This window comes from Somniosus microcephalus, unplaced genomic scaffold (genome assembly GCF_052327205.1).
Source record: "Somniosus microcephalus isolate GS21.2 unplaced genomic scaffold, FLI_Smic_1.0 unresolved_chr1, whole genome shotgun sequence".
In the NCBI taxonomy this organism is placed as follows: domain Eukaryota; kingdom Metazoa; phylum Chordata; class Chondrichthyes; order Squaliformes; family Somniosidae; genus Somniosus; species Somniosus microcephalus.
Window position 1 is genome coordinate 42,634,747 of NW_028225179.1, and position 27,731 is coordinate 42,662,477.

The 27,731-nt window shown below is 49.7% G+C and overlaps 1 protein-coding gene across 1 annotated transcript in view; it reads right to left on the minus strand.

Annotated features, from left to right (window-relative positions):
* The window catches only part of LOC147094864 (uncharacterized), a 247,195-nt gene that overhangs the window by 87,642 nt on the left and 131,822 nt on the right, over positions 1 to 27,731 (minus strand). The window contains exons 8-10 of the mRNA XM_085974474.1: positions 26,871 to 26,919; positions 10,506 to 10,588; positions 8,554 to 8,610 (exon numbers count right to left, since the gene is read on the minus strand). Of these exons, the coding sequence (XP_085830600.1) occupies positions 8,554 to 8,610; positions 10,506 to 10,588; positions 26,871 to 26,919 (189 nt within the window). The remainder of the gene's footprint in view (positions 1 to 8,553; positions 8,611 to 10,505; positions 10,589 to 26,870; positions 26,920 to 27,731) is intronic.

Consider the following 27,731-nt stretch of genomic DNA (forward strand, 5'->3'; position numbering starts at 1 on the left):
CCCAACTTCTCCAGTCTCTCCACATCACTGAAGTCCCTCATCCCTGGTACCATTCTGGTCAATCTCTTAAAGAAAGAAAGACTTGCATTTATATAGTGCCTTTCACATCCACCAGACATCTTACAGCCAATGAAGTACTATTTTGTTTCATTTTTTCTTGTAATTGTTCCACTCCTTTCCCCCCCCCCTTTCCTTTTGTTTCTCTCTCACACCTGGCAGCTATCTTTTGCCCTGCCAGTACACTTTACACCTAATCCCAGCCTATTACCATCTCGTCTAGCTTCTAATCTCTTTTACTTCTTTTGTTTCTTTTATTCTTTTGTCCGATCGCAGCCCTGCCTCCGATCTAGTTTCTTTTCTTTCCAGTTTTGAAGAAGGGTCCGACCCGAAACGTCAACTCAAATTTCTCTCCACGGATGTTGCCTGACCTGCTGAGTTTTTCCAGCATTTTCTGTTGTTATTTCGGATTTCCAACATCTACAGTATTTTGCTAAAGTACTATTTTGAAGTGGAGTCACTGTTGTAATGTGCGAAACACGGCAGCCAAGTTGCGCACAGCAAGCTCCCACAAACAGCAATGTGATAATGACCAGATCATCTGTTTGTTTTTGTGATGTTGGTTGAGGGATAAATATTAGTTAGGACACCGGGGAAATCTCCCCAGCTCGTCTTCGAAATAGTGCCATTGGATCTCTTACATCCACCTGAGAGGGCAGACATGGTCTCAGTTTAACGTCTCATCTGAAAAACGGCACCATCCGACAGTGCAGCACGCCCTCAGTACTGCCCCTCCGACATCGCGGCGCTCCCTCAGTACTTCCCCTCCAACGGTGCGGCGCTCCCTCAGCACTGCCCCTCCGACAGTGCAGCGCTCCCTCAGTACTGCCCCTCCGACAGTGCAGCACTCCCTCAGTACTGCCCCTCCGACAGTGCGGCTCTCCCTCAGTACTGCCCCTCCGACAGTGCAGCGCTCCCTCAGTACTGACCCTCCGACAGTGCGGCGCTCCCTCAGTACTTCCCCTCCAACGGTGCGGCGCTCCCTCAGCACTGCCCCTCCGACAGTGCGGCGCTCCCTCAGTACTGCCCCTCCGACAGTGCGGCGCTCCCTCAGTACTGCCCCTCCGACAGTGCAGCGCTCCCTCAGCACTGCACTGCGAGAGTCAGCCTATATTTGTGTGCTCAAGGCTCTGGAATGGGACTTGAACCCACAACCTTCTGACTCAGATGCGAGCATACTACCAACTGACACCCTCTCCAAGGCCTTGACATCCTTCCTAAAGTGCGGACCCCCCGAATTGGACACAATGCTCCAGCTGGGGCCTAACCAGTGTTCTACATAAAGGGTTGAGCAATAACTTTGTTGCTTTTGCACTCGACGGGGGAAAGGATTGGGTTGCTTGGCACCTCCCTTTAGTGCCCCCGGAGGGGGGCGGACTAGTGGGGTGCAATGCCGCTAACGTCTCCCGTGGAATTCAGCGCTGCTCCTCCAGCCGCGCCCCCTGACCTACCGTCGGATGACATCCACTCCTCAATCACCCCCAACACTCCTTCCCCTTCCTCTGGCACCTTCCCGTGCAAGCGCAGGAGATGTAACACCTGCCCTTTTACCTCCCCCCTTCCCACTGTCCAGGGCCCCAAACACCCCTTCCAGGTGAAACAGCGATTCACTTGTACTTCTTGCAATCTAGTATACTGTATTCGCTGCTCACGATGTGGTCTCCTCTACATTGGGGAGACCAAACGCAGATTGGGTGACTGCTTTGCGGAACATCTCCGTTCAGTCCGTAAGGGTGACCCCGAGCTTCTGGTCACCTGTCATTTTAATTCACCGCTCCATTCCCACTCGGACCTCACCGTCCTCGGGCTCTTGCATTGTTCCACGGAAGCTCAACGTAAGCTCGAGGAACAGCACCTCATCTTCCGACTGGGCACTTTACAGCCTTCCGGACTCAACATTGAGTTCAACAATTTCAAACTATAAACCCTGCCCCCATCTTCCCCTCACCTCCCCTTTCAGCCTTCCAAAGGGACTGCTCCCTCCGCGATACCCTGGTCCACTCCTCTATCACCCCTAACACACCTTCTCCTTCGCCCGGCACCTTCCCGTGCAAGCGCAGGAGATGCAACACATGCCCTTTTACCTCCCCCCTTCCCACTGTCCAGGGCCCCAAACACCCCTTCCAGGTGAAACAGCGATTTACTTGTACTACTTGCAATTTAGTATACTGTATTCGCTGCTCACGATGCGGTCTCCTCTACATTGGGTGACTGCTTTGCGGAACACCTCCGTTCAGTCCGTAAGGGTGACCCTGAGCTACCGGTCGCCTGTCACTTTAATTCACCGCTTCACTCCCACTCTGATCTCTCTGTCCTCGGCCTATTACACTGTTCCAATGAAGCTCAAGGTAAGCTCGAGGAACAGCACCTCATCTTTCGATTGGGCACTTTACAGCCTTCCGGACTCAACATTGAGTTCAACAATTTCAAACTATAACCCCTGCCCTCATTTTTCATGCTGTATGATTTTTGCCATTCCCATTTGCAACATTTTATCTTTCCTGCCTCTTACATAAGCACAGTATGTTCCTTCAATTCCTCCCTCCCCTCCCACCCCTATCTCTGCATCTGCTTAATATCTGTTACATCTCCAGCTTTTTCCAGTTCTGATGAAAGGTCCCAGACCTGAAAAGTAACTCTGTTTCTCTCTCCACGGATGCTGCCTGGCCTGCTGAGTGTTTCCAGTGTTTTCTGTTGTTATTTGACATGTCTGACAGGGTCAGTGTGGCGTTTTTTTTGCGACCTCGCCGGCATTACTTAAAGGGACAGGCGCCGTGTGGCCATTTTCGTTTCTTGCCCGACTGCCATCCCACCCCTCCCCCCCCCCCCCCCCCACCAACCCCTTCCCGTCTTTAATTCGGGGGTGCCGGCCGCCATCGCTCCGCCCGGGGCGCTCCTCTTGCGCTGCTTTCCCCGGCACCCCGGTGGTCCAGCCAAGATGCCCCCGGTGCGCGCGGTGCTTTAAATCAGGGGAGGGAGGTCTGCAAATGATGCGGTGCTACGTGCCAACGCACCTCCCGCTGCTGCTCGTAGCGACGTGATATTCACTGGCAGCGCCGCAGGACGGAGGGCGCCTCCTGCTCGGGCGCTACCACTGAATTAGCTAAAAGTAGCGCCCTGAACTGAGGGAGCGCCGCACTGTCGGAGGGGCAGTTCTGAGGGAGCGCTGCACTGTCAGAGGGGCAGTACTGAGGGAGCGCTGCACTGTCGGAGGGGCAGTTCTGAGGGAGCGCTGCAGTGTCAGAGGGGCAGTACTGAGGGAGCGCCGCACTGTCGGAGGGGCAGTTCTGAGGGAGCGCTGCACTGTCAGAGGGGCAGTGCTGAGGGAGCGCCGCACTGTCGGAGGTGCAGTTCTGAGGGAGCGCTGCACTGTTGGAGGGGCAGTACTGAGGGAGTGCCGCACTGTCGGAGGGGCAGTACTGAGGGAGGGCCGCACTGTCAGCGGGGCAGTACTGAGGGAGCGCCGCACTGTCAGAGGAGCGGTACTGAGGGAGCGCTGCACTGTCGGAGGGGCGGTACTGAGGGACGCCGCACTGTCGGAGGGTCAGTACTGAGGGACGCCGCACTGTCGGAGGGACAGTACTGAGGGAGAGCTGCACTACTGAGGGAGCACCACACTGTCAGAGGGGCAGTACTTCCCCAATATTAACTGGGATAGTCAGAGTGTGAAAGGCTTAGAGGGTGCAGAATTCTTAAAGTGCATCCAGGAGAGCTTTTTGAGCCAGCATGTAGAAAGTCCTACAAGAGAGGGGGCGGTACTGGACCTAATTCTAGGGAATGTGGCCGGGCAAGTGGTAGAAGTGTTAGTAGGTGAGCACTTTGGTGACAGTGACCATAATTCGGTGAGATTTAAGGCAGTCATGGAAAAGGACAAGGATGGACCGGAAATAAAGGTTCTAAATTGGGGGAAGGCCAATTTTAATATGATAAGGCAGGATCTGGCCAATGTGGACTGGGATCAGCTACTTGAAGGAAAATCCACATCGGAGCAATGGTAGTCTTTCAGAAAGGAAATTGAGATCGTACAATGGCAACATGTTCCCGTAAAGGTCAAGGGTGGGACCAACAAACCCAGGGAACCTTGGATGTCAAGGGATATACGAGAATGGATTAGGGAAAAAAGGGGGGCTTTTGGGAGATACAAAGGACTAAAGACAGAAGAAGCCCTAGAGGAGTATAAAAAGTGCAGGGGGATACTTAAAAAAGAAATTAGGAGAGCGAGGAGGGGCCATGGAATAACACTGGCGAGCAAAATAAAGGAAAATCCTAAGGTGTTTTATAAGTATATTAAGGGCAAGAGGATAACTAGGGAAAGAGTAGGGCCCATTATGGACCAAAGTGGCAAGCTGTGTGTAGAGCCAGAAGATGTAGGTGGGGTTTTTAATGAATTTTTTACATCTGTGTTCACTATGGAGAAGGACGATGTAGACATAGAAATCGGGCAGGGGGACTGTGATATACTTGAACATATTAGCATCAAGAGGGAGGAGGTACTAGCGGTTTTAGCAGGCTTAAAAGTGGATAAATCCCCAGGCCCAGACGAGATGTATCCCAGGTTGCTGTGTGAGGCAAAGGAGGAGATTGCAGGGGCTCTGACACAAATTTTCAGAACCTCTCTGGCCACAGGGGATGTGCCAGAGGACTGGAGAACAGCTAACGTAGTACCATTATTCAAGAAGGGTAGTAGGGATAAACCAGGGAATTACAGGCCAGTGAGCCTAACATCAGTGGTAGGGAAATTATTGGAAAAAATTCTGAGGGACAGAATTAGTCTCCACTTGGAGAGGCAAGGATTAATTAGGGATAGTCAGCATGGCTTTGTCAGGGGGAGATCATGTCTGACCAATTTGATTGAATTTTTCGAGGGGGTGACTAGGTGTGTGGATGAGGGTAGTGCAGTGGATGTGGTTTACATGGATTTCAGTAAGGCTTTTGATAAAGTCCCGCATAGGAGACTGGTCAGGAAGTTAAGAGCCCATGGGATCCAGGGTGCCTTGGCACATTGGATTCAAAACTGGTTTAGTGGCAGAAGGCAGAGGGTGATGGTGGAAGGTTGTTTTTGTGACTGGAAGCCTGTGTCCAGTGGGGTACCGCAGGGATCGGTGCTGGGTCCCTTGCTGTTTGTGGTCTACATTAATGATTTGGATGTGAATGTAAAAGGTATGATCAGTAAGTTCGCAGATGACACGAAAATTGGTGGGGTGGTAAATAGCGAGGCGGGAAGCCTCAGGCTACAGGATGATATAGATGGGTTGGCCAGATGGGCGGAACAGTAGCAAATGGAATTTAACCCTGAAAAGTGTGAGGTGATGCATTTTGGACGGACTAACAAGGCAAGGGAATACACAATGAATGGTAAGACCCTAGGAAAGACAGAGGATCAGAGGGACCTTGGTGTGCATGTACATAGATCCCTGAAGGCAGCAGAACAGGTGGATAAGGTGGTTAAAAAGGCATATGGGATACTTGCCTTCATTAGCCGAGGCATAGAATATAAGAGCAGGGGGGTTATGATGGAACTGTACAAAATGCTGGTAAGGCCACAGCTGGAGCACTGTATGCAGTTCTGGTCGCCACACTATAGGAAGGATGTGATTGCTTTGGAGAGGGTGCAGAGGAGATTTATCAGGATGTTACCTGGGCTGGAGCGCTTCAGCTATGAAGAAAGACTGGACAGGCTGGGGTTGTTTTCCTTGGAGCAGAGAAGGCGGAGGGGGGACCTGATTGAGGTGTACAAAATTATGAGGGGCATAGATAGGGTAGATAGAAAGGAACTTTCCCCTTAGTAGAGGGGTCACTAACAAGGGGGCATAGATTCAAGATAAGGGGCAAGAGGTTTAGAGGGGATTTGAGGAAAAACTTTTTCACCCAGAGGGTGGTTGGAATCTGGAACTCACTGCCTGAAAGGGTGGTAGAGGCAGGAACCCTCACAACATTCAAGAAGCATTTAGATGAGCACTTGAAATGCCAGAGCATACAAGGCTACGGACCAAATGCTGGAAAATGGGATTAGATTAGACAGGGCTTGATGGTCGGCGCGGACGCGATGGGCAGAAGGGCCTCTTTCTGTGCTGTGTAACTCTATGAATCTATGACTACTGAGGGAGAGCTGCACTGTCGGAGGGGCAGTACTGAGGGAGCACTGCACTGTCGGAGGGGCAGTACTGAGGGAGCACTGCACTGTCGGAGGGGCAGTACTGAGGGAGCGCCGCACTGTTGGAGGGGCAGTACTGAGGGAGCGCAGTACTTTTGGAGGGGCAGTACTGAGATTACGCCGCACTGTCGGAGGGGCAGTACTGAGGGAGTGCTGCACTGTCAGAGGCGCGGTACTGAGGGAGCGCCGCACTGTCGGAGGTGCCGTCTTTCGGATAAGTCGTTAAACCGATGCCCCGTCTGCTCTCTCAGGTGGATGTAAAAGATCCCATGGCGACTATTTCGAAACGTTTAACTCTGTTTCTCTCTCCACAGATGCTGCCTGACCTGCTGAGTAATTCCAGCATTTTCTGTTTTCATTTCAGCTTTCCAGCATCCACAGTATTTTGTTAAAAAAAAAACCAGATGATCTGGTTATTATCATGTTGCTGTTTTTGGGAGCTTGCTGTGCGCAAATTGGCTGCCGCGTTTCCCACACTACAACAGTGACTCCATTTCAAAAGTACTTCATTGGCTGTAAAGCGCTTTGGGACGTCCTGAGGTTGTGAAAGGCGCTATATAAATGCAAGCCTTTCTTGCTTTATTTAAATGCGTCACTTCACACTTCTCTGTCCAGCCAAACCTGAGCTGGATTTGGGCCGAGGGATCAAGGCCCAAGCACAGAGATAGAAGGTCACCATTTCTGTTCCCTGGAGAGCCTGGTTGATCCTGGGACTAGTCCTGATCAGGACAGCTCTCCTCCGATTGCCCCATCCTGGTGTCTCAGATGTCCCTTCCCCTCCACCAACCACCCCGGGGGTTACTGAAGGCAATTGCAAAACTCGAGCTGAGGTCAGGTAACTCAACACAGGCCGCGGATGGAGCCTGGGCCTTTCCTGCTCTGCGTGGGCTAGGATCCTAGAACCCTAGAACTGTTACAGCACAGAAGGAGACCATTCGGCCCGTCGAGCCCGTGCCGGCTCTCTGCAAGAGCACCTCAGCTAGTCCCACTCCCCCGCCCTTTCCCCGTAGCCCTGACAATTTCTTTTCCTTCAGGTACTTATCCAATTCACTTTTGAAAGCCATGATTGAATCTGCCTCCACCACCCTTTCAGGCAGAGCATTCCAGATCCTAACCACTCGCTGCGTGAAAATGTTTCTCCTCATATCGCCTTTGGTTCTTCTGCCAATCACCTTAAATCTGTGTCCTCTGGTTCTCGGCCCTTCCACCAATGGGAACAGTTTCTCACTATCTACTCTGTCCAGAACCCTCATGATTTTGAACACCTCTATCAAATCTCCCCTTAACCTTCTCTGCTCCAAGGGAAACAACCCCAGCTTCGGCAGTCTATAATGTAACTGAAGTCCCTCATCCCTGGAACCATTCTGGTCAATCTTTTCTGCCCCCTCTCTAAGGCCTTCACATCCTTCCTAAAGTGCGGTGCCCAGAATTGGACACAATACTCCAGTTAAGGCCGAACCGGTGTTTTATAAAGGTTCATCATAATTTCCATGCTTTTGTACTCTATGCCTCTCTTTATGAAGCTCAGGATCCCGGAAGCTTTTTTAAACTGCTTTCTCAACCTGCCCTGCCACCTTCAATGATTTGTGCTCATATACCCCCAGGTCTCTCTGTTCCTGCACCCACTTTAGGATTGTACCCTTTAGTTTATATGGCCTCTCCTCGTTCTTCCAGCCAAAATGTATCATTTGGCAATTTTCTGTGTTAAATTTCATCTGCCACGTGTCCGACCGTTCCACCGGCCTGTCTATGACCTCTTGAACACTTTTGTCAGCCTCCTCACTCTTCACTATACTTCCGAGTTTTGTGTCATCCGCAAATTTTGAAATTGTGCCCCTGTACACCCACGCCCAAGTCATTAATATATAATCAAGGAAAGCAGGGGGGGGAGAGATCAGGCTAGCTCAGCACAGGCCGGGGATGGAGCCTGGGCCTTTCCTGCTCTGTGTGTTGGGGGTGCAGGGGGTAAGGGGTGGGGCTGAGCCCCACACCAGGGAGGGGGGGTGGGGGCGAGGGCAGCTAAACGAGGGAATATTTTGAACACAACAAAAGGTGCTCCCTTTCCCTTTTAGCTGATACTCAACTCTTTTCGATGACAGAAAATCAATTTGAATAAGTTTTCCATTAAATTCTGACGTCATTTTCAAGCCTCTGAGGCATTATTTTACCTTTAACCCCCCTGCCTTGAATGAACTTTGCCCGTGCTCTCTCACTCGTTCGTGGGAGGGAGAGCGGTGGCGGCTTTTTGAAGGTAGGCCTCGACAGAAGCCTCAGTGTAAATTTTAGTTTCCCTTGTCCCCCCGAAAGGCCTCCCTCGGGTCCCAGAGACCGCGTTTCCGTACCTTGCACGCCATTCATCGGCTCCTCTTTCAGATTTTCATAATCATCTGTGATTGTTCCTGAAAAAGAAATATTTTTTTTTTTTTTTTAAAAGGGAGTTAAATTAATATTCGGTTCCCTTTATTTTGTCGAGAGCGTGGAGGCCCGAAACTTTTAGCCCGCTGTCTTCATTAATGCGAAGCACCATTTTCATTCATTTAATGGTCTCTTCAACTAAACGTCCCTCACTTCAGGAATCGGCTGCTCCAGAATCAGACAGAGCCACATAATCCAGGCCAATACTCCCCGGTTATGAGCACCGAGGGAGCGCCGTAATGTCGGACAGTCAGTACTGAGGGAGCGCTGCACTGTGGGAGGGGCAGTACTGACGGAGCGCCGCACTGTCGGAGGGGCAGTACTGAGGGAGCACCGCACTGTCGGAGGGGCGGTACTGAGGGAGCGCCGGACTGACAGAGGGGCAGTAATGAGGGAGCGCCGCACTGTCGGAGGGGCGGTACTGAGGGAGCGAGCACTGTCGGAGGGGCAGTACTGAGGGAGCACTGCACTGTCGGAGGGGCGGTACTGAGGGAGCGCCGGACTGACAGAGGGGCAGTAATGAGGGAGCGCCGCACTGTCGGACAGTCAGTACTGAGGGAGCGAGCACTGTCGGAGGGGCAGTACTGAGGGAGCACTGCACTGTCGGAGGGGCGGTACTGAGGGAGCGCCGGACTGACAGAGGGGCAGTAATGAGGGAGCGCCGCACTGTCGGAGGGGCGGTACTGAGGGAGCGAGCACTGTCGGAGGGGCAGTACGGAGGGAGCGCTGCACTGTCAGAGGAGCAGTACTGAGGGAGCGCTGCACTGTCGGAGGGACAGTACTGAGGGAGCACTGCACTGTCGGAGGGGCAGTACTGAGGGAACACCGCACTGTCGGATGGGCAGTACTGAGGGAGCACCGCACCGTCGGAGGGAAGGTGCTGAGGGAGCGCCGCACTGTCGGAGGGGCAGTACTGAGGGAGCACCGCACTGTCGGAGGGGCGGTACTGAGGGAGCGAGCACTGTCAGAGGGGCAGTACTGAGGGAGCGCTGCACTGTCAGAGGAGCAATACTGAGGGAGCGCTGCACTGTCAGAGGGGCAGTACTGAGGGAGCGCTGCACTGTCGGAGTGTCAGTACTGAGGGAGCAACACACTGTCGGAGTGTCAGTACTGAGGGAGAGCCGCACTGTCGGAGGGGCAGTACTGAGGGAGTGCCGCACTGTCGGAGGGGCAGTACTGAGAGAGCGCTGCACTGTCGGAGGGGGCAGTATTGAGGGAGCGCTGCACTGTTGGAGAGGCAGTACTGAGGGAGCGCTGCACTGTCGGAGAGGCAGTACTGAGGGAGCGCTGCACTGTCGGAGGGTCAGTACTGAGGGAGCGCAGCACTGTCGGGGGGCAGTACTGAGGGAGCGCTGCACTGTCGGAGTGTCAGTACTGAGGGAGCGACACACTGTCGGAGTGTCAGTACTGAGGGAGTGCCGCACTGTCGGAGCGGCAGTACTGCGGGAGCGCTGCACTGTTGGAGGGGGCAGTACTGAGGGAGCGCTGCACTGTCGGAGAGGCAGTACTGAGGGAGCGCTGCACTGTCGGAGGGTCAGTACTGAGGGAGCGCCGCACTGTCGGAGGGGCAGTGCTGAGGGAACGCTGCACTGTCGGAGAGGCAGTACTGAGGGAGTGCAGCACTGTCGGAGGTGTCATCTTTCGGATGAGACCTTAAACCCGGGCTCCGTCTTGCTCTCTCAGCTGGACGTAAAAGATCCCACAGCACTATTGGGCAAAGAGCAGGGGAGATCTCCCTGCCGTTCTGGGGCCAATATTTAGCCCTCAACAAAACAGATTATCTGGTCGTTCTCACTTTTCAGTTTGCGGAATCTTGCTGTGCACAATTGGCTGACATATTTCCTACATTACAACAGTGATAAACTTCAAAAATGCTCACCGCTACTGATCCGATTGATATGAGACATCCTGGCGGTTGTCAGGGGCGTTGTCAGGGTCGGACAATTATCAGGTATCACCACACTGTTAATCAAAAGAGGTCGGGTTAATTACAGGACAATCAGGGCAGGTACAGCACGGGTTAGATACAGAGTAAAGTTCCCTCTACACTGTCCCATCAAACACTCCCAGGGCAGGTACAGCACGGGTTAGATACAGAGTAAAGTTCCCTCTACACTGTCCCATCAAACACTCCCAGGGCAGGTACAGCACGGGTTAGATACAGAGTAAAGTTCCCTCTACACTGTCCCATCAAACACTCCCAGGGCAGGTACAGCACGGGTTAGATACAGAGTAAAGTTCCCTCTACACTGTCCCATCAAACACTCCCAGGGCAGGTACAGCACGGGTTAGATACAGAGTAAAGTTCCCTCTACACTGTCCCATCAAACACTCCCAGGGCAGGTACAGCACGGGTTAGATACAGAGTAAAGCTCCCTCTACACTGTCCCATCAAACACTCCCAGGGCAGCTACAGCACGGGTTAGATACAGAGAAAAGCTCCCTCTACACTGTCCCCATCAAACACTCCCAGGGCAGGTACAGCATGGGGTTAGATACAGAGTAAAGCTCCCTCTACACTGCCCCATCAAACACTCCCAGGGCAGGTACAGCACGGTGTTAGATACAGAGTAAAGCTCCCTCTACACTGTCCCATCAAACACTCCCAGGGCAGGTACAGCACGGGGTTAGATACAGAGTAAAGCTCCCTCTACACTGTTCCATCAAACACTCCCAGGACAGGTACAGCACGGGTTAGATACAGAGTAAAGCTCCCTCTACACTGACCCATCAAACACTCCCATGGCAGGTACAGCACGGGTTAGATACAGAGTAAAGCGCCCTCTACACTGTTCCATCAAAGACTCCCAGGGCAGGTACAGCACGGGTTAGATACAGAGTAAAGCTCCCTCTACACTGTCCCATCAAACACTCCCAGGGCAGGTACAGCACGGGTTAGATACAGAGTAAAGCTCCCTCTACACTGTCCCATCAAACACTCCCAGGGCAGGTACAGCACGGGTTAGATACAGAGTAAAGTTCCCTCTACACTCTCCCATCAAACACCCCCAGCGCAGGTACAGCACGGGGTTAGATGCAGAGTAAAGCTGCGTCTACACTGTCCCATCAAACACTCCCAGGGCAGGTACAGCACGAGGTTAGATACAGAGTAAAGCTTCCTCTACACTGTTCCATCAAACACTCCCAGGACAGGTACAGCACGGGTTAGATACAGAGTAAAGCTCCCTCTACACTGTCCCATCAAACACTCCCAGGGCAGGTACAGCACGGGTTAGATACAGAGTAAAGCTCCCTCTACACTGTCCCATCAAACACTCCCAGGGCAGGTACAGCACCGGGTTAGGTACAGAGTAAAGATCCCTCTACACTGTCCCATCAAACACTCCCAGGGCAGGTAGAGCACGGGTTAGATACAGAGTAAAGCTGCCTCTACACTGTCCCATCAAACACTCCCAGGGCAGGTACAGCACGGGGTTAGATACAGAGTAAAGCTCCCTCTACACTGTTCCATCAAACACTCCCAGGACAGGTACAGCACGGGTTAGATACAGAATAAAGCTCCCTCTACACTGACCCATCAAGCACTCCCATGGCAGGTACAGCACGGGTTAGATGCAGTGTAAAGCTCCCTCTCCACTGTCCCATCAAACACTCCCAGGGCAGGTACAGCACGGGTTAGATACAGAGTAAAGCTCCCTCTACACTGTCCCATCAAACACTCCCAGGGCAGGTACAGCACGGGGTTAGATACAGAGTAAAGCTCCCTCTACACTGTCCCATCAAACACTCCCAGGGCAGGTACAGGACAGGTTAGATACAGAAAAAACATCCCTCTACATTATCCCATCAAAAACTCCCAGGGCAGGTGTGGTGTATGTGCCTTTAAGAGCAATTGTGGTGTATGTGCCTTTAAGAGCCCCAGGTGTGAGTAATGCCAGTAATTGCCACTTGGGCTATATAAGCCTGTTTATTGTGTATATCCTTTAGAACCCCCCCCCCCTGTTAAGTATGTGTATTGTATTGAACAATTAACACAAAGACTTAAACATATAACTCAAACAGGTCTTTACTGGTTGGAGGTAGGGACTGCACGTAGGTCTTTACTTCATGCCCACAGGCGGGAACTGAGGGGAGATCAGTACCCACAGTACTATTTATACCCCTATGGCCAGGAGTGGTACTGCGTATCACTACGCCCTACAAGTAGTGCAGTCCTGTCCATAGGTTCAAAGTAGCACACATATTACATACACAACATTCCTCCCTTCTTAGCTTTACAGTCATCTCCCCATTTAACATAACGTAATAACATATATACATATATAACTTCAGGTTTACATAACAGAATAACATAGATACATAGATAACTTCATGTCAAAACAGATCACAGATTCAGTCTCTGCGGAAAACAGTTCACAGATTCAATCTCTGTGGTGTAGTCGGTTCACGTTGCTGGAGTGACTCCTTCAATAGTCCTTCCATGGATTTAACAGTTTGAACTTCCGAACTGAATTGGTTCCGTTCGGAGGGACCACGTGTGTGATCTGGTAGAGGTAATAATGGTTCAGATGGGTCATCTTCTGTTTCGACTTTTCCTTTTCTGCTTCTTGGAGACTCTCTGGGCTCCACTGTCAGCTGCCAGCTGCATGCGCAGTTCCTCCTTCTCTTCCTCCTTTTTCCATAGTAGAGCCACCTTCTCCCGATGTTCCGTAGACTTTCGGTGCTCCTCCATGATTTCTGTATGGTGGGAGTCGAAGTTACAAGTTGGGCAGGACAGGACATAGTAATATTCGGTGTCGTCCTGATCTAGGCCAGCGAGAGGGTCTTCTATTTCCTCCATACCCAGCTGGGCGTTAGCCAGCTTTTGTTCCAAGTCCAGACATCTTTCCTGAAGAGACTTCTTCATGCGTACCTCTTCATCCAGCTTTTTCTGGGCTTTCAGCAAGTCGTTTACTAATGACCTCATTTGAGATTTTACTACTTCAACTTCTTTTGGAGATTGATTGATCGGACTATTCAATCCCTCTACCGGAGCAGCTGTTTCAGCGGTCTGTTGTTCTACGTTGACGTGAGTCAGCGTACTTTTGGCATCCAAGGGCTGCTCTGTTGCAGTCATCTCAGTCTGTGTTGCCACCTCAGCTCTTCCAATAACCTTTGAGAGCTCCGAACCCCTTTCGTTTGAATATTGAAGTTCGTGTTCAAGTTTTTCCCATTTCAGAGTCCTGTCCTTCAGCATATGCAGGAGTTGGCTGACCGTTAACTCCTCTGACATCAGACGTTTTGTGTGCTCCTGCTCCATTTTCTCCATCAGCTGCTTCTGTTGTCTTTCCAGATTCTCCAACTCTATATCAAAGAACTCTTTCGTTGCATTCAACTCTTGCTCAAAACGGCGAAGCATTTGTTCTAATTGCTGTTGTAGTTTGAAATGGAGTTGAGTTCGAGCCCGGTGTCCCTCAGAAATGGGCACATCAGTAGACTTGCCAGACTCAGAATCCACAGTTAAACTATGTTGTTGTTGCTCAGTGGAATTCTGTGCTGAAACTTTGTCTTTTGCACCTGAGTTGGGCTTACCATCATCCGTTCCAGAGTCTGGGCCGACTATCTTCACCGAGTTCTCACTCGTTATTGTTTGTAGGAAATGCCAGTCCATATTCATTTTCCTAATCCACTCCCGTCCTAGTAGTGGAGGACCTCCTTCAGATATCACATATAAGTCCATTATTTGACTGTCTTCGCCCTTGTGGACCACTGCAACCTCTATTTTCCCGATGGGGTACACTCTTTGCCCCGTGTATGTTTTCAATATAATCCCCGTATCCTGTAGGGGAATATGTTGGAATAACTTTCCGTAATCTTTCTTATTTATGACCGTCAATGCCGATCCAGTGTCCAATTCCAGTTTTACTTGGACTCCTTCTATCTGAAGAGTGACCCAAATTGTCTGGAGGTCTGCACCCTTACCAGCGTTGAGTACTCTTAAGCTAGCCAGTTCATTACAGCTTAAGCTAGCCAGTTCATTACTGCTAGCGTCTGAATCGGACTCCTGGTCGGTCACCTTGTGTACCTTTGCGTATTTTCCTTGCGGTGACTTCTTGTTGCTGGTCTTCTTCCCTGACCTGCATACTCTAGCTATATGTCCAAGCCTACCACAAGTTCTACAGTCTTGGTTTTTAAACCAACACTGGTTCTGATCATGCGTTGTCTTTCCACAACAATAACATTTGCCAGAACTCACACCCAATTTGTGTGCACTGAGCTCCGGTGACCGTAGCTGCATTACTGCCGTGCCTCTCGCTGCGGCTTCGTGTGCTGCTGCCATAGTGACCGCCTTCTCAAGCGTCAGCTCATTCTCCTCGTGCATTCGCTTTTGTGTATCCTGTTTAAATAAACCACACACAAATTTGTCTCGTAGTGCATCTGTCAGTCCCGTTCCAAACTGGCAATATTTCGCTAATTTACGCAATTCCAGCAAATATTCAGCATTGCTTTCATGCTGTAGCTGCCTTCTGTCGTAAAATTTAAATCGTTCCGCTAGCATCAGCGGCGTGGGGTTTAGATGATCTTTCAGGACAGTAACAATCTCATCGAACGTCTTATCCGCCGGTTCATCTGGTGATAACAGGTGTTTCAATTGCCCGTATGTCTTCGCACCCATTAAATTTAATAATGTTAGAGCTTTATCTTGGTCACGAATTTTATTGGCCTTACAATAATTTTTTACTCTTTCAACATATATGGCCCAATCTTCGAGGTCACTATCAAAGGTGCTAATATTCCCGTGTTTAGGCATTGTAGATTTGCAATTTCTCAGATTTTATTTTCTTTACTTGTTATCAAAGATGGCGGCTTCCCGCTCTTGCCGTCGTCCTCCGCCCACAAAATGGCGGTTTTCCCGCGCTTGGCGGTCTTCACCCGTCCCCCGACGCCGTCTCCCTTCAGCCCCCGAGTGCGGCCCTTATCTTCGCCGCGATCGCCCGAGTGCGGCCCTTATCAGCGGATGCGATCGCTGGATCGCGAAGTGGCTCCCGACCGAAGCGGCTCTCGGCCCTTATCTTCTGTGCGATCGATAGCCCGCGCTGTGCACCGCGGCTCTCGCACCTTAAGCTTCTGCAGCCGCCGCGCCTTTCAGTCCGAGTGCGGCCCTTATCTTTGGTCCCGATCGCTGGCCCGCGCTGCGCCTCGCACTTGAAGCGGCTCCCGGCCTCTGGCTCACCCGCTCGCGCGGCTCTTGCTCGCTCCCTCCTGGGCTCTGGCTTACCCGCTCGCGCGTTTCACCGCGGCTCTTATCAGGGATTGCGATCGCCCTTATCTCCCGATCGGTGGCCCTGCCTTTGCAGCCGACGCTGCTCGGCTTACCCACGAGGTTATGGAGGCTTCAGGGTCCTAATGCCTGTCGCTTCCAGTCGCTGGAAGCTGTCAGGATTTCTCCTGCCCTTCAGTTTTGAGTGGGGTGTTGAGGATTGCAACCTCTCTTCAACGTCCTGTCTTTGGACGAAGCCGCCGTGGAATAACTGCCGCAGGGTTCGAACCGACTCATCGCCAGTGTTAAGTATGTGTATTGTATTGAACAATTAACACAAAGACTTAAACATATAACTCAAACAGGTCTTTACTGGTTGGAGGTAGGGACTGCACGTAGGTCTTTACTTCATGCCCACAGGCGGGAACTGAGGGGAGATCAGTACCCACAGTACTATTTATACCCCTATGGCCAGGAGTGGTACTGCGTATCACTACGCCCTACAAGTAGTGCAGTCCTGTCCATAGGTTCAAAGTAGCACACATATTACATACACAACACCCCCCAGACTTGCTTAGTAAATACCTATGAACCAACACCTGTCTTCAGTGTCTTTATCGACACACGGACACTACAGTGGCGACGAAGTGGAAACGGACTTACCTGCAGTTCGGCAGCACCTCAAGGACATCGATTCCTCCAGCGTCCAGAAGACTCAAGGAAGTAAGAGAAACTGTGGTTTCACCAGCTGGCCAAGCTGGTGGCAGGTACTGCGCTAATCCTTCCTGGGCGTCAGGCTGGGGCTCCAGCGGCGGGCTCTACAGCTGAGACAGGCAAGCAATAACGGACTGGGAGGGTGCACTCGGGAGACGGCCGGCGCGGCAAGCAGGTCAGCGATTAGACCTCCGTCGGGAACAAGTCTCCAACAGTGAATAAACGGGAACCACAGGGAAACAGCGTTGTTATCGGTGAACAGTGAATAAACGGAAAACAGCGTTGTTATCGGTAGCAGCGGCGGGAAAGCGCGGGAAGCGCCATATCGTTGCTACAGAAAGAAAAAAAAAAAGCGCGGGAAGCGCCATATCCTTTTTTTGAAATGCCTATGTCTGGCAATATTGATGCTTTTGATAACAAAACAGAGCCTAACTTTGGCAATATTGATGTTTTTGATAACAAGATAGAGGATTGGACCACATATGTAGAAAGAGTGGAGGTGTTTTGCACCGCAAATGGAATAGAAGATGAAAAAAAAGCTTCAGTGCTTCTGGATCTAATGGGCGCAGAAACATACAAGCTGTTACGCAACTTAATCACTCCAGCCGAACCGATGGACAAGAATTTTGAGGAGATTGTTGCTACCCTACACTGCCAATTCGAGGCAGGACTGGCAGATTCTCTGCAAGACAAATTCATCTGCGATCCCCTAAGTGTAGAAACACAAAAAAAGATATCTTCTGGAAAAGATTTAACACTGGACAAGGCTTTCAGTGCAATAGGAGCGGCAAAGATACAGCAAAGGCCACAGGACTTCGGCACCCATGAAATGACACGGGGTTTCAAGAGATGTTATCGCTGCGGCAGATCCAACCATGACCAGGGGGATTGCTGGTTCAAAGAAAAAGCATGCAGGCGATACGGAAAGATGGGACACATTCCACGTGTATGCCGATCTGAAAATAAAAAATCCACTAACGGGAAAAGAATCAATAAGGAAAAGCACAAAGGTACAAATGATGGCGGACAGTAGCTCCAAAGACCAGAAGAGCGATAGCGACTCCGGGAACAAGAGACTAAGCTCTCTCAAATTACATAATGTAATTGCCAATGAAGATTACCAGACCATTTGGGTTACCCTCATAATAGCAGGGTCCCCAGTTAAAATGGAGCTAGATACAGGATCAGCTCTAACCGTAATAAATCGACGAGATTACGAGAGGCTATTTTCGCATATACCTCTAAAAGACACATCCATTATCTTAAAAACATATACGGGGCAGAAAGTATAACCCAAAGGAAAAATAAAGGTACCTGTGGTATACAACGGCAAAGAAATACAAAAGTTGTATTTATACATTCTACAAGATGGTGGTCCACCGTTGTTGGGACGTGAATGGATAAGGAAGATACGTTTAGACTGGCACTCCATTCAGGCACTGACGGTGACCAATAAGGAAAAAAACAATGATGACATCATACCTGCACGATTAAAAGACATCTTGGCTAACGCCAAAGAAGTGTTTCAAGAGAAACTAGGAACCTTGAAAGGCATCACCGCCTCAATAAAAGTGGACGATACAGCAATTCCCAAATTTTTTAAGGCAAGACCGGTGCCATACGCAATACGTCCGGCAGTCGAGGCAGAGCTGGAGAATTTGGAAAAGTCAGGCGTATTATCCAAAATAGATTGGAGCGAATGGGCAACACCCATCGTTCCAGTCATAAAAAAAGCATTGAAAAATAACTCTGAGGAACAGAGAAAAATTCGCATCTGTGGGGACTTTAAGGTGACTGTAAACCCGGTCCTTCACACGGTACAGTATCCTCTTCCGAGGATAGAAGATATTTTCGCCTCACTATCCGGAGGTAAACGTTTCACAAAAATTGACTTGGCACAAGCATATCTACAGATGGAGGTTGAGGAGACCTCTAAAAAGTATCTCACAATAAACACACACAAAGGCCTGTACCAGTACAATCGACTGGTTTTTGGAGTAGCATCAGCTCCAGCTATCTGGCAAAGAGCTATGGAGCAAGTCCTGCAAGGGATTCCGGGGACTCAATGCTACCTAGACGACATCCTTATAACAGGAGAAAACGACAACGAGCACCTTGCCAATTTGGAGCAGGTGCTCACTAGGCTGAAAGAACGGGGCCTACGAGCAAATCGCCCCAAGTGCGAATTTTTCCAAAATCAGATATCATATTGTGGCCACATAATTAATAAGGAAGGGTTGCATAAGTCACCTGAAAAAATTGAAGCAGTTATAAAAGCCCCAGCACCTGAAAATGTTTCACAATTAAGGTCATTCCTGGGATTAATAAATTACTATCATAAATTTTTACCGAACTTATCAACTATTCTACACCCTCTTAATGATCTTCTACAGACAGGAGTGATTTGGAAATGGAACGAAGACTGTAAACGTGCCTTCCATAAATGTAAAGACTTAATCACATCCGAGAAAGTTTTGGCTCATTACAACCCATCACTACCAATCAGACTGGCGTGCGATGCATCCCCTTATGGCATAGGAGCAGTATTATCCCATAAATTCCCTGATGGCTCAGAACAGCCGATAGCTTTTGCGTCACGCTCATTAAACTCAGCTGAGCGTAACTATGCCCAAATAGACAGGGAAGAACTCAGCCTGGTATGGGGAGTGAAGAAATTCAACCATTACCTACACGGACAAAAATTTACCTTGCTGACTGACCATCAACCCCTCATCTCCATATTCAACCCTAAAAAAGGTGTTCCCATTATGACAGCACAAAGATTACACAGGTGGTCCCTTTTTCTAGGGGCACACCAATACAACATTGAATACAAAGGGTCAAAACAGCATGGGAATGCTGACGGTTTATCGCGCCTACCGTTGCCAACGATAGAAGAGGCACCTACAGTAGACCCAGTGGAGATATTCCACTCTACCATAGTGGAATGTCTACCGGTGACAAATTCTGCCATTGAAAGGGAGACAAGAAATGACCCTACTCTCTCACGGGTCTACGATTTAACAGTGAAGGGATGGCCAGCACATGGCGAACCACTGTTGCCAGCATTCTCGCAAAGAAGAGAACAACTGTCAGGGTGCCGAGGAACCTTGATGTGTGGATCCAGAGTGGTGATTCCACCCAAACTTCAGGATAAAGTACTAAAGGAGCTTCACGAGGGGCATCTGGGTGGAGTGAAAATGAAGAACCTAGCTAGAGCGTTTGTATGGTGGCCAGGTATCGATGGAGACATCGAAGACATGACCAAGAGCTGCCTAGGATGCCAGAAGGTCCAAAATGCTCCGCCACAGGCCCCTCTACATCCATGGGAATGGCCCTCATCTCCCTGGCAAAGGGTGCACATCGACTTTGCTGGTCCATTTATGGACTCAATGTTCTTAATCGCAGTTGATGCACACTCCAAGTGGCCGGAGGTAATAAAGATGTCCTCCATCACCACGGAAAAAACCATCACAGTATTAAGGACCATATTTGCCAGGAATGGGCTGCCGGAACAGATATGTTCTGATAATGGACCGCAATTTGTGTCCGAAGAATTCAGAAAGTTCTTAAAGAACAATGGGGTAAAGCACTACACGTCCGCCCCATACCATCCCGCCACCAATGGATTGGCTGAAAGGTTTGTCCAGACCTTCAAGAAGGCCATAAAGGCCATGGGTAATGAAGACATAAAACTTCAGCACAAGGTGGATAACTTCTTATTTGCATATAGGAATGCAACACACATGGTTACCAACCAAACTCCCGCCATGATGTTCTACAATAGAAACCTAAGATGCCGGCTGGATTTGGTCAAGCCCAACATCCGAAGGGACGTGGAGAACCGGCAGTTTCAGGGCATGAATGAAAGGCCAACTAGGGCCTTCCAGATAGGCCAACCGGTTTTGGCCCGGGACTACCGTACCGAGAAATGGCAGCCTGGAACTATCTGCACATGATTAGGACCACTGATGTATACCGTGGACATCGGAGAAAGCATAATAAGGCGCCATGCTGACCAAATCATCAAGTCATCCGAAAAGGGACAACCTACACCACCACTCTATACATCTAACGATGAAGTAGAGATACCCATATCTACCTCCGATCCGGTGATACTGCAACCCGATGAACCCGACACTGGCATTCAAGCCGAATCAGCCTTGCCAGAAGAACCTACTACACCACCAGAAACTACTACACCCCCGAGGCATTATCCGGACTGAGTCAGGAAGCCTCCTGAGAGACTAACTTATAATTAATTAATACAACAATGTATATTATTTTGCATATAGCATGTAATTAATAATTACTTAAAAATATGATGTACTGGTCAACTAGAAGGGGAGGAATTGTGGTGTATGTGCCTTTAAGAGCCCCAGGTGTGAGTAATGCCGGTAACTGCCAATTGGGCTATATAAGCCTGTGTATTGTGTATATCCTTTAGAACCCCCCCCCCCAGACTTGCTTAGTAAATACCTATGAACCAACTCCTGTCTTCAGTGTCTTTATCTACACACGGACACTACAGCAGGTACAGCACGGGGTTAGATACAGATTAAAGCTGCCTCTACACTGTCCCATCAAACACTCCCAGGGCAGGTACAGCACGGGGTTAGATACAGAGTAAAGCTCCCTCTACACTGTTCCATCAAACACTCCCAGGACAGGTACAGCACGGGGGTAGATACAGAGTAAAGCTCCCTCTACACTGTCCCATCAAACACTCCCAGGACAGGTACAGCACGGGTTAGATACAGAGTAAAGCTCCCTCTACACTGTCCCATCAAACACTCCCAGGGCAGGTACAGCACGGGTTCGATACAGAGTAAAGCTCCCTCTACACTGTCCCATCAAACACTCCCAGGGCAGGTACAGCACGGGGTTAGATACAGAGTAAATCTCCCTCTACACTGTCCCATCAAACACTCCCAGGACAGTTATGTAAAGTCTGTAGGTTGTGCAGTAAATAACTTCAGAGACTTTAGAAGTACAAACAAAACAGGTCTTTACTATTCAGTGGTCTGGGCGATTTCTGATCTAGTTAACGTATCACAACCCTTATATACTGGTGTGGTCACTATCGGTATTACAGTATACATGAGCCAATAAATAGTGCCACCCTAAAGTAGTGCTCTTAAAGGCGAACGGTCACATTCTATAGTTCCCTTAAAGGTAAACGGTTACATACACAACACTCCTCCCTTCCTAGCTTATTACTTACAGAATCCCGTTAAACATACAATCTTCAATTTTATATAAACAGTTTGCAGATATACTCTCGATGGAGTCAACGTCATATAACAATTTACAGATATACTCTCGATGGAGTCAACGTCATATAACTTCATGTTTAACATAACATAATAACATATATAACTTCATGTCAAAACAGATCACAGATTCAGTCTCTGTGGAAAACAGTTCATAGATTCAGTCTCTGTGGTGTAGTCGGTTCACATTGCTGGAGTGACTCATTCAATAGTCCTTCCATGGGTTTAACAGTTTGAACTTCCGAACTGAATTGGCTCCGTTCGGAGGGACCACGTGTGTGATCTGGTAGAGGTAATAATGGTTCAGATGGGTCATCTTCTGTTTCGACTTTTCCTTTTCTGCTTCTTGGAGACTCTCTGGGCTCCACTGTCAGCTGCCAGCTGCATGCGCAGTTCCTCCTTCTCTTCCTCCTTTTTCCGTAGTAGAGCCACCTTCTCCCGATGTTCCGTAGACTTTCGGTGCTCCTCCATGATTTCTGTATGGTGGGAGTCGAAGTTACAAGTTGGGCAGGACAGGACATAGTAATATTCGGAGTCGTCCTGAGCTAGGCCAGCGAGAGGGTCTTCTATGTCCTCCCTACCCAGCTGGACGTCAGCCAGCTTTTGTTCCAAATCCAGACATCTTTCCTGAAGAGACTTCTTCACGTGTTCCGCTTCCTCTAACTTTTTCTGGGCTTTCAGCAAGTTGTTTACTAATGACCTCATTTGTGATTTTAATACTTCAACTTCCTTTGGAGATTGATTGATCGGACTATTCAATCCCTCTACCGGAGCAGTTGTTTCAGCGTTCTGTTGTTCAACCTTGACATGAATCAGCGTACTTTTGGTATCTAAGGGTTGCTCTGCTGCCATCTTCTCAGTCTGTGTTGCAACCTCGGCTATTTCAATAACTTTTGAGAGCTCCAAACCCTTCTCTTCTGACGATTTAAGCTCATGTTCATGGCCCATTCTTACGGTCTCTGTGTTTCTTACAGTTCCCTTTTCTTCCACTGAAAAGATTTCCAGTTGCATCTGTTCTTCAAGTCGTTGGACCTCGGCCATTGCCGCTTCATATTTATTTTGTGTTTCCTTTAATAATTTAACGAGTTCTTGGACATCCTGTATTCCCTGTTCTGGTATGTCTTCCACCACTAATTTTTTTCCTATGGATTGAATCCCTAACGATGAGTCAGCCTTGGCCTGAAGCTCATCAAACATTTCCTGCAGACTTTGTAATTCTTGCTTATGGTCAACCTTTAGTCGTTCATGTTCAACCTTTAGTTGCTCATATGCTTTCACTAACACGAGCTTTTCGGACGTTGCCAAGTTAACCCCTTCCAGGATTGTAGTCCGAGCCTGTTCATACTGTTCTTTCAACTCGTTACACTCTGCTTGCAACAAGTCGTAGAGGTGAACTGGAATACCATCCTGACTTCCTGAAGATTCCTCTTCCTTTGGATCGTTCTGTGTATATTCTAGTTCCTGAACAGCCTCAGGGAGATGTGATTGGTACTTGGCCACGATGGCTCTATGGTCGCTCTCTGCTTGAGCGAGCTGTCTCTGTTGTCTTTCCAGGGACTCCCATTCGGTGTCCCAGAACTTTTTCACCTTTTCCATCTCTTGTAGGAGACGGGCACTCAACTGTTCTAATTGTCGTTGTACTTTGACATAACGTTGAGTTCTAGCCCGGTGTTCCTCCGTAATGCATATGTCTGTAGCTTGAACAGACTCAGAATTCTCTGTCTTTATGCACGCCATCGATTTCCCAACCTTAGTCCGTGAGTTCATGTTAATCTTGTTTTTCATACATAAGCTGGACTTATCGTCTTCCGGCTCGGAGTCTGAGCTGCTTGTCTGCACCGAGTCCTCACTCGTCATTGCTTGTCGGTAGTGCCATTCCATGTCTATTTTCTTGATCCACTCCCGTCCCAGAAGTGGTGGTCCTCCCTCAGGTAGTACGTACAGATACATTCGTGGGTGTTCTTTACCCCTATCTCTCACCTTGACTCGTATTTTTCCCAGGGGGTATACATGATGCCCCGTGTATGTCTGTAATACGAATTTGGTATTTCTTAAGGGTATGTGAGAGAATAGCCGGTGGTAGTCCTTTTGGTTGATGACGGATACAGCTGATCCCGTGTCCAGCTCCATTCGTACTTCGACTCCCGCTATTTTTAGTGTGACCCAGATCAACTGTAGATCAGTTACTTTACCCACATGGTGGATTCTCAGACTATCCAGCTCCTGGCTGTTTGGGTCTGAGTCTGAATTTTGTTCGTCTGAACTCTTTTCAGCCACCTGATGCACCTTGTTGTACTTTCCTTGTGGTGGTGGCTTCCTTTGCTTGTTGGTCTTCTTTCCGGACCTGCATACCTTCGCGATGTGACCCAGTTTGCCACATTTCCTGCACTCCTGGTTCTTAAACCAGCACTGATTCTGGTCGTGCGTTGTCTTTCCACAATGGTAGCATTTGGGAGTGCTTGCTGTAATTTGGTCCACCCCGAGTGCGGCCGCCTTTAGCTGCATTTCCGCCGTCCCTTTCGCTGCGGCTTCGTGCGATGAAGCTATGAGGACAGCCCTGTCCAGTGTGAGGTCGTTTTCTTCCAGAAGTCGCTTCTGCGTTCCTTCTTTGGCCAAGCCGCATACGAACTTGTCCCGCAGCGCCTCTGTCAAATTCCCTCCAAACTGGCAGTATTTCGCTAGCTTACGCAGTTCGACTAAGTATTCCGCATTGCTTTCATCTTGCCTCTGGGTTCTGGCGTAAAATTTAAATCGTTCAGCCAGCATCAACGGTGTGGGGTTCAAGTGATCCTTCAACACTGTTACGATCTCTTCGAAGGTCTGGTCCACTGGTTTAACTGGTGCTATTAGATGTTTCAAAAGCCCGTATGTTTTTGCTCCCATCGAATTTAACAAAGTTATTGCCTTGTTGTCATCCTCAATTTCGTTGGCTACGCAATATATTTCTATGCGTTCCACATACGTGGCCCAGTCTTCTATTTCTGCATTAAAGTCATTAATATTTCCTCGCTTAGGCATCTTCTTCTCTTTTTGAGAACAGTACAAGTATTACTTTACTTATTATTAATTTTCTTCTCTCTTCTTGAGAACACACCAGCCTTTCTGAAAAATCTTATTACTTTTCTGAAATTCTTAATAATTTCCAAGATGGCGGTTTCCCGCTTCTTCCTTCTTCTTCAGCAGTTTTCCCCGAAAAATGGCGGCTTTCCCGCGCTTCTCGCTCTCCCCGCCCACTTCAATGGCGGTTTTCCCGCGCTTGGCGGTCTTCACCCGGTCCCCCGACGCCGTCTGTCAGCCCGAGTGCGGCCCTAATCTATAATGCGATCGCTGGATCGCGAAGCGGCTGCCGGCCCTTATCTGTAGATCCGATCGCTCTCGCGGCTCTCGGCCCTTATCTGGAGATGCGATCGCTGGCTTGCAACGCCTCCCGCTCGGCTCTGGCTCCCCCGCTCGCGCGGCTCTCGGCTCTGACACTCCCGCGCCTACTCACAGGCTCAGCGCTTCGTGGCAGCGGTTGCTGCATGGCTTCTCACATTGCCCGCGGTCCGGCTGTCACCCGACGCCGTTGGACCCGAATGCTTTGCCCTTCTCCTCCAAATACTTCTACCCCGTTTTTTTTAAATTTATTTGTTTTAACTACTCACAGTCTCTTCGGCCGCCTTGTTTTAGGCTGATTGGCTCGCTCAAGATGTGGTAGCAGGGTAATCTGTGCCTGTTGCTGCCGCAGCTTTGCTGTTAATCTTCCAGCTTCCAGTAAGTACTATACTTTTAGTAGACGGAGCCTCGTGTTTTCTTTTTGAAGCTCTCTGCTACTGGTTAGTCTTGCCGCAGGGTACGATCGGACTCGTCGCCACTGTAAAGTCTGTAGGTTGTGCAGTAAATAACTTCAGAGACTTTAGAAGTACAAACAAAACAGGTCTTTACTATTCAGTGGTCTGGGCGATTTCTGATCTAGTTAACGTATCACAACCCTTATATACTGGTGTGGTCACTATCGGTATTACAGTATACATGAGCCAATAAATAGTGCCACCCTAAAGTAGTGCTCTTAAAGGCGAACGGTCACATTCTATAGTTCCCTTAAAGGTAAACGGTTACATACACAACAAGTTACAGCACGGGTTAGATACAGAGTAAAGCTCCCCCTACACTGTCCCATCAAACACTCCCAGGGCAGGTACAGCACGGGATAGATACAGAGAAAAGCTCCCTCTACACTCTCCCATCAAACACTCCCAGGGCAGGTACAGCACGGGTTAGATACAGAGTAAAGCTCCCTCTACACTGTCCCATCAAACACTCCCAGGACAGGTACAGCACGGGTTAGATACAGAGTAAAGCTGCGTCTACACTGTCCCATCAAACACTCCCAGGGCAGGTACAGCACGGGTTAGATACAGAGTAAAGCTCCCTCTACACTGTCCCATCAAACACTCCCAGGGCAGGTACAGCACGGGGTTAGATACAGAGTAAATCTCCCTCTACACTGTCCCATCAAACACTCCCAGGACAGTTACAGCACGGGTTAGATACAGAGTAAAGCTCCCTCTACACTGTCCCATCAAACACTCCCAGGGCAGGTACAGCATGGGTTAGATACAGAGAAAAGCTCCCTCTACACTGTCCCATCAAACACTCCCAGGGCAGGTACAGCATGGGTTAGATACAGTGTAAAGCTCCCTCTACACTCTCCCATCAAACACTCCCAGGGCAGGTACAGCACGGGTTAGATACAGAGTAAAGCTCCCTCTACACTGTCCCATCAAACACTCCCAGGGCAGGTACAGCACGGGTTAGATACAGAGTAAATTTCCCTCTGCAGCGACCCATCAAACACTCCCAGGGCTGGTTGGTCCCGGGGTCAGTGCCGGGTTTAGTTGTCAGTGCCAGGGTCGCGGGGTCAGTGCTGGGGTGAACTGGGGTCAGGATCTGTGCCAGGTGGGTCAGGGGTTAGTGCCGGGTTTAGGTGTCAGTGCCAGGGTCGCGGGGTCAGTGCTGGGGTGAACTGGGGTCAGGATCTGTGCCAGGTGGGTCAGGGGTCAATGCCGGTACTCACATGTAGTTGCTGTTTCGGTTGGTGTAATCGACTTCCTCGTCGCTGCTTTCTAGAGAAAGAGAGAGAGGGTAGACGTGAGCGTTTCACAACCGCCAGACGCACCCTCGCACCAAACCCGGTGACGGCAGAGTCGCGGCCAACTAGACCAGGTCCCAAGACCCACCGGCTGGCATCTGCTGCTGGTCATGCGTCTCCCCGCTCCTCTGAGAGGATTCTGCATCCATCGTTAGACAGGTGAACACTCACACTCAACGTACGTAAACTCTCACTGACCGACATGCACCTGGACCACTCAGCTCCCGACCCCCTTACAGCCTTGGTCCAAACATGGGCAGAAGAGCTGAATTCCAGAGGTGTGGTGAGAGTGACTGCCCTTGACATCAAGGCAGCATTTGACCTAGTGTGGCATCAAGGAGCCCTAGTAAAACTGAGGTCAATGGGAATCGCAGGGAAAAACTGGCTGAGGTCATACCTAGCACAAAGGAAGATGGTTGTGGTGGTTGAAGGTCAATCATCACAACCCCAGGAAATTCCTCAGGGCAGTGTCCTAGGCCCAACCATCTTCAGCTGCTTCATCAATGACCTTCCCTCCAACATAAGGTCAGAAGTGGGGATGTTCGCTGATGACTGCACTGTGTTCAGTGCCATTCACAACTCCTCAGATAATGAAGCAGTCCATGCCCGCATGCAACAAGACCTGGACGACGTTCAGACTTGGGCTGGTAAGTGGCAGGTAACATTCTCGCCACACAAGTGCCAGACAATTACTATCTCCAACAACCAAGAGTCTAACCACCCCCCCTTGACATTCAACGGCATTATCATCACAGAGTCCCCCACCATCAACATCCTGGGGGTCAC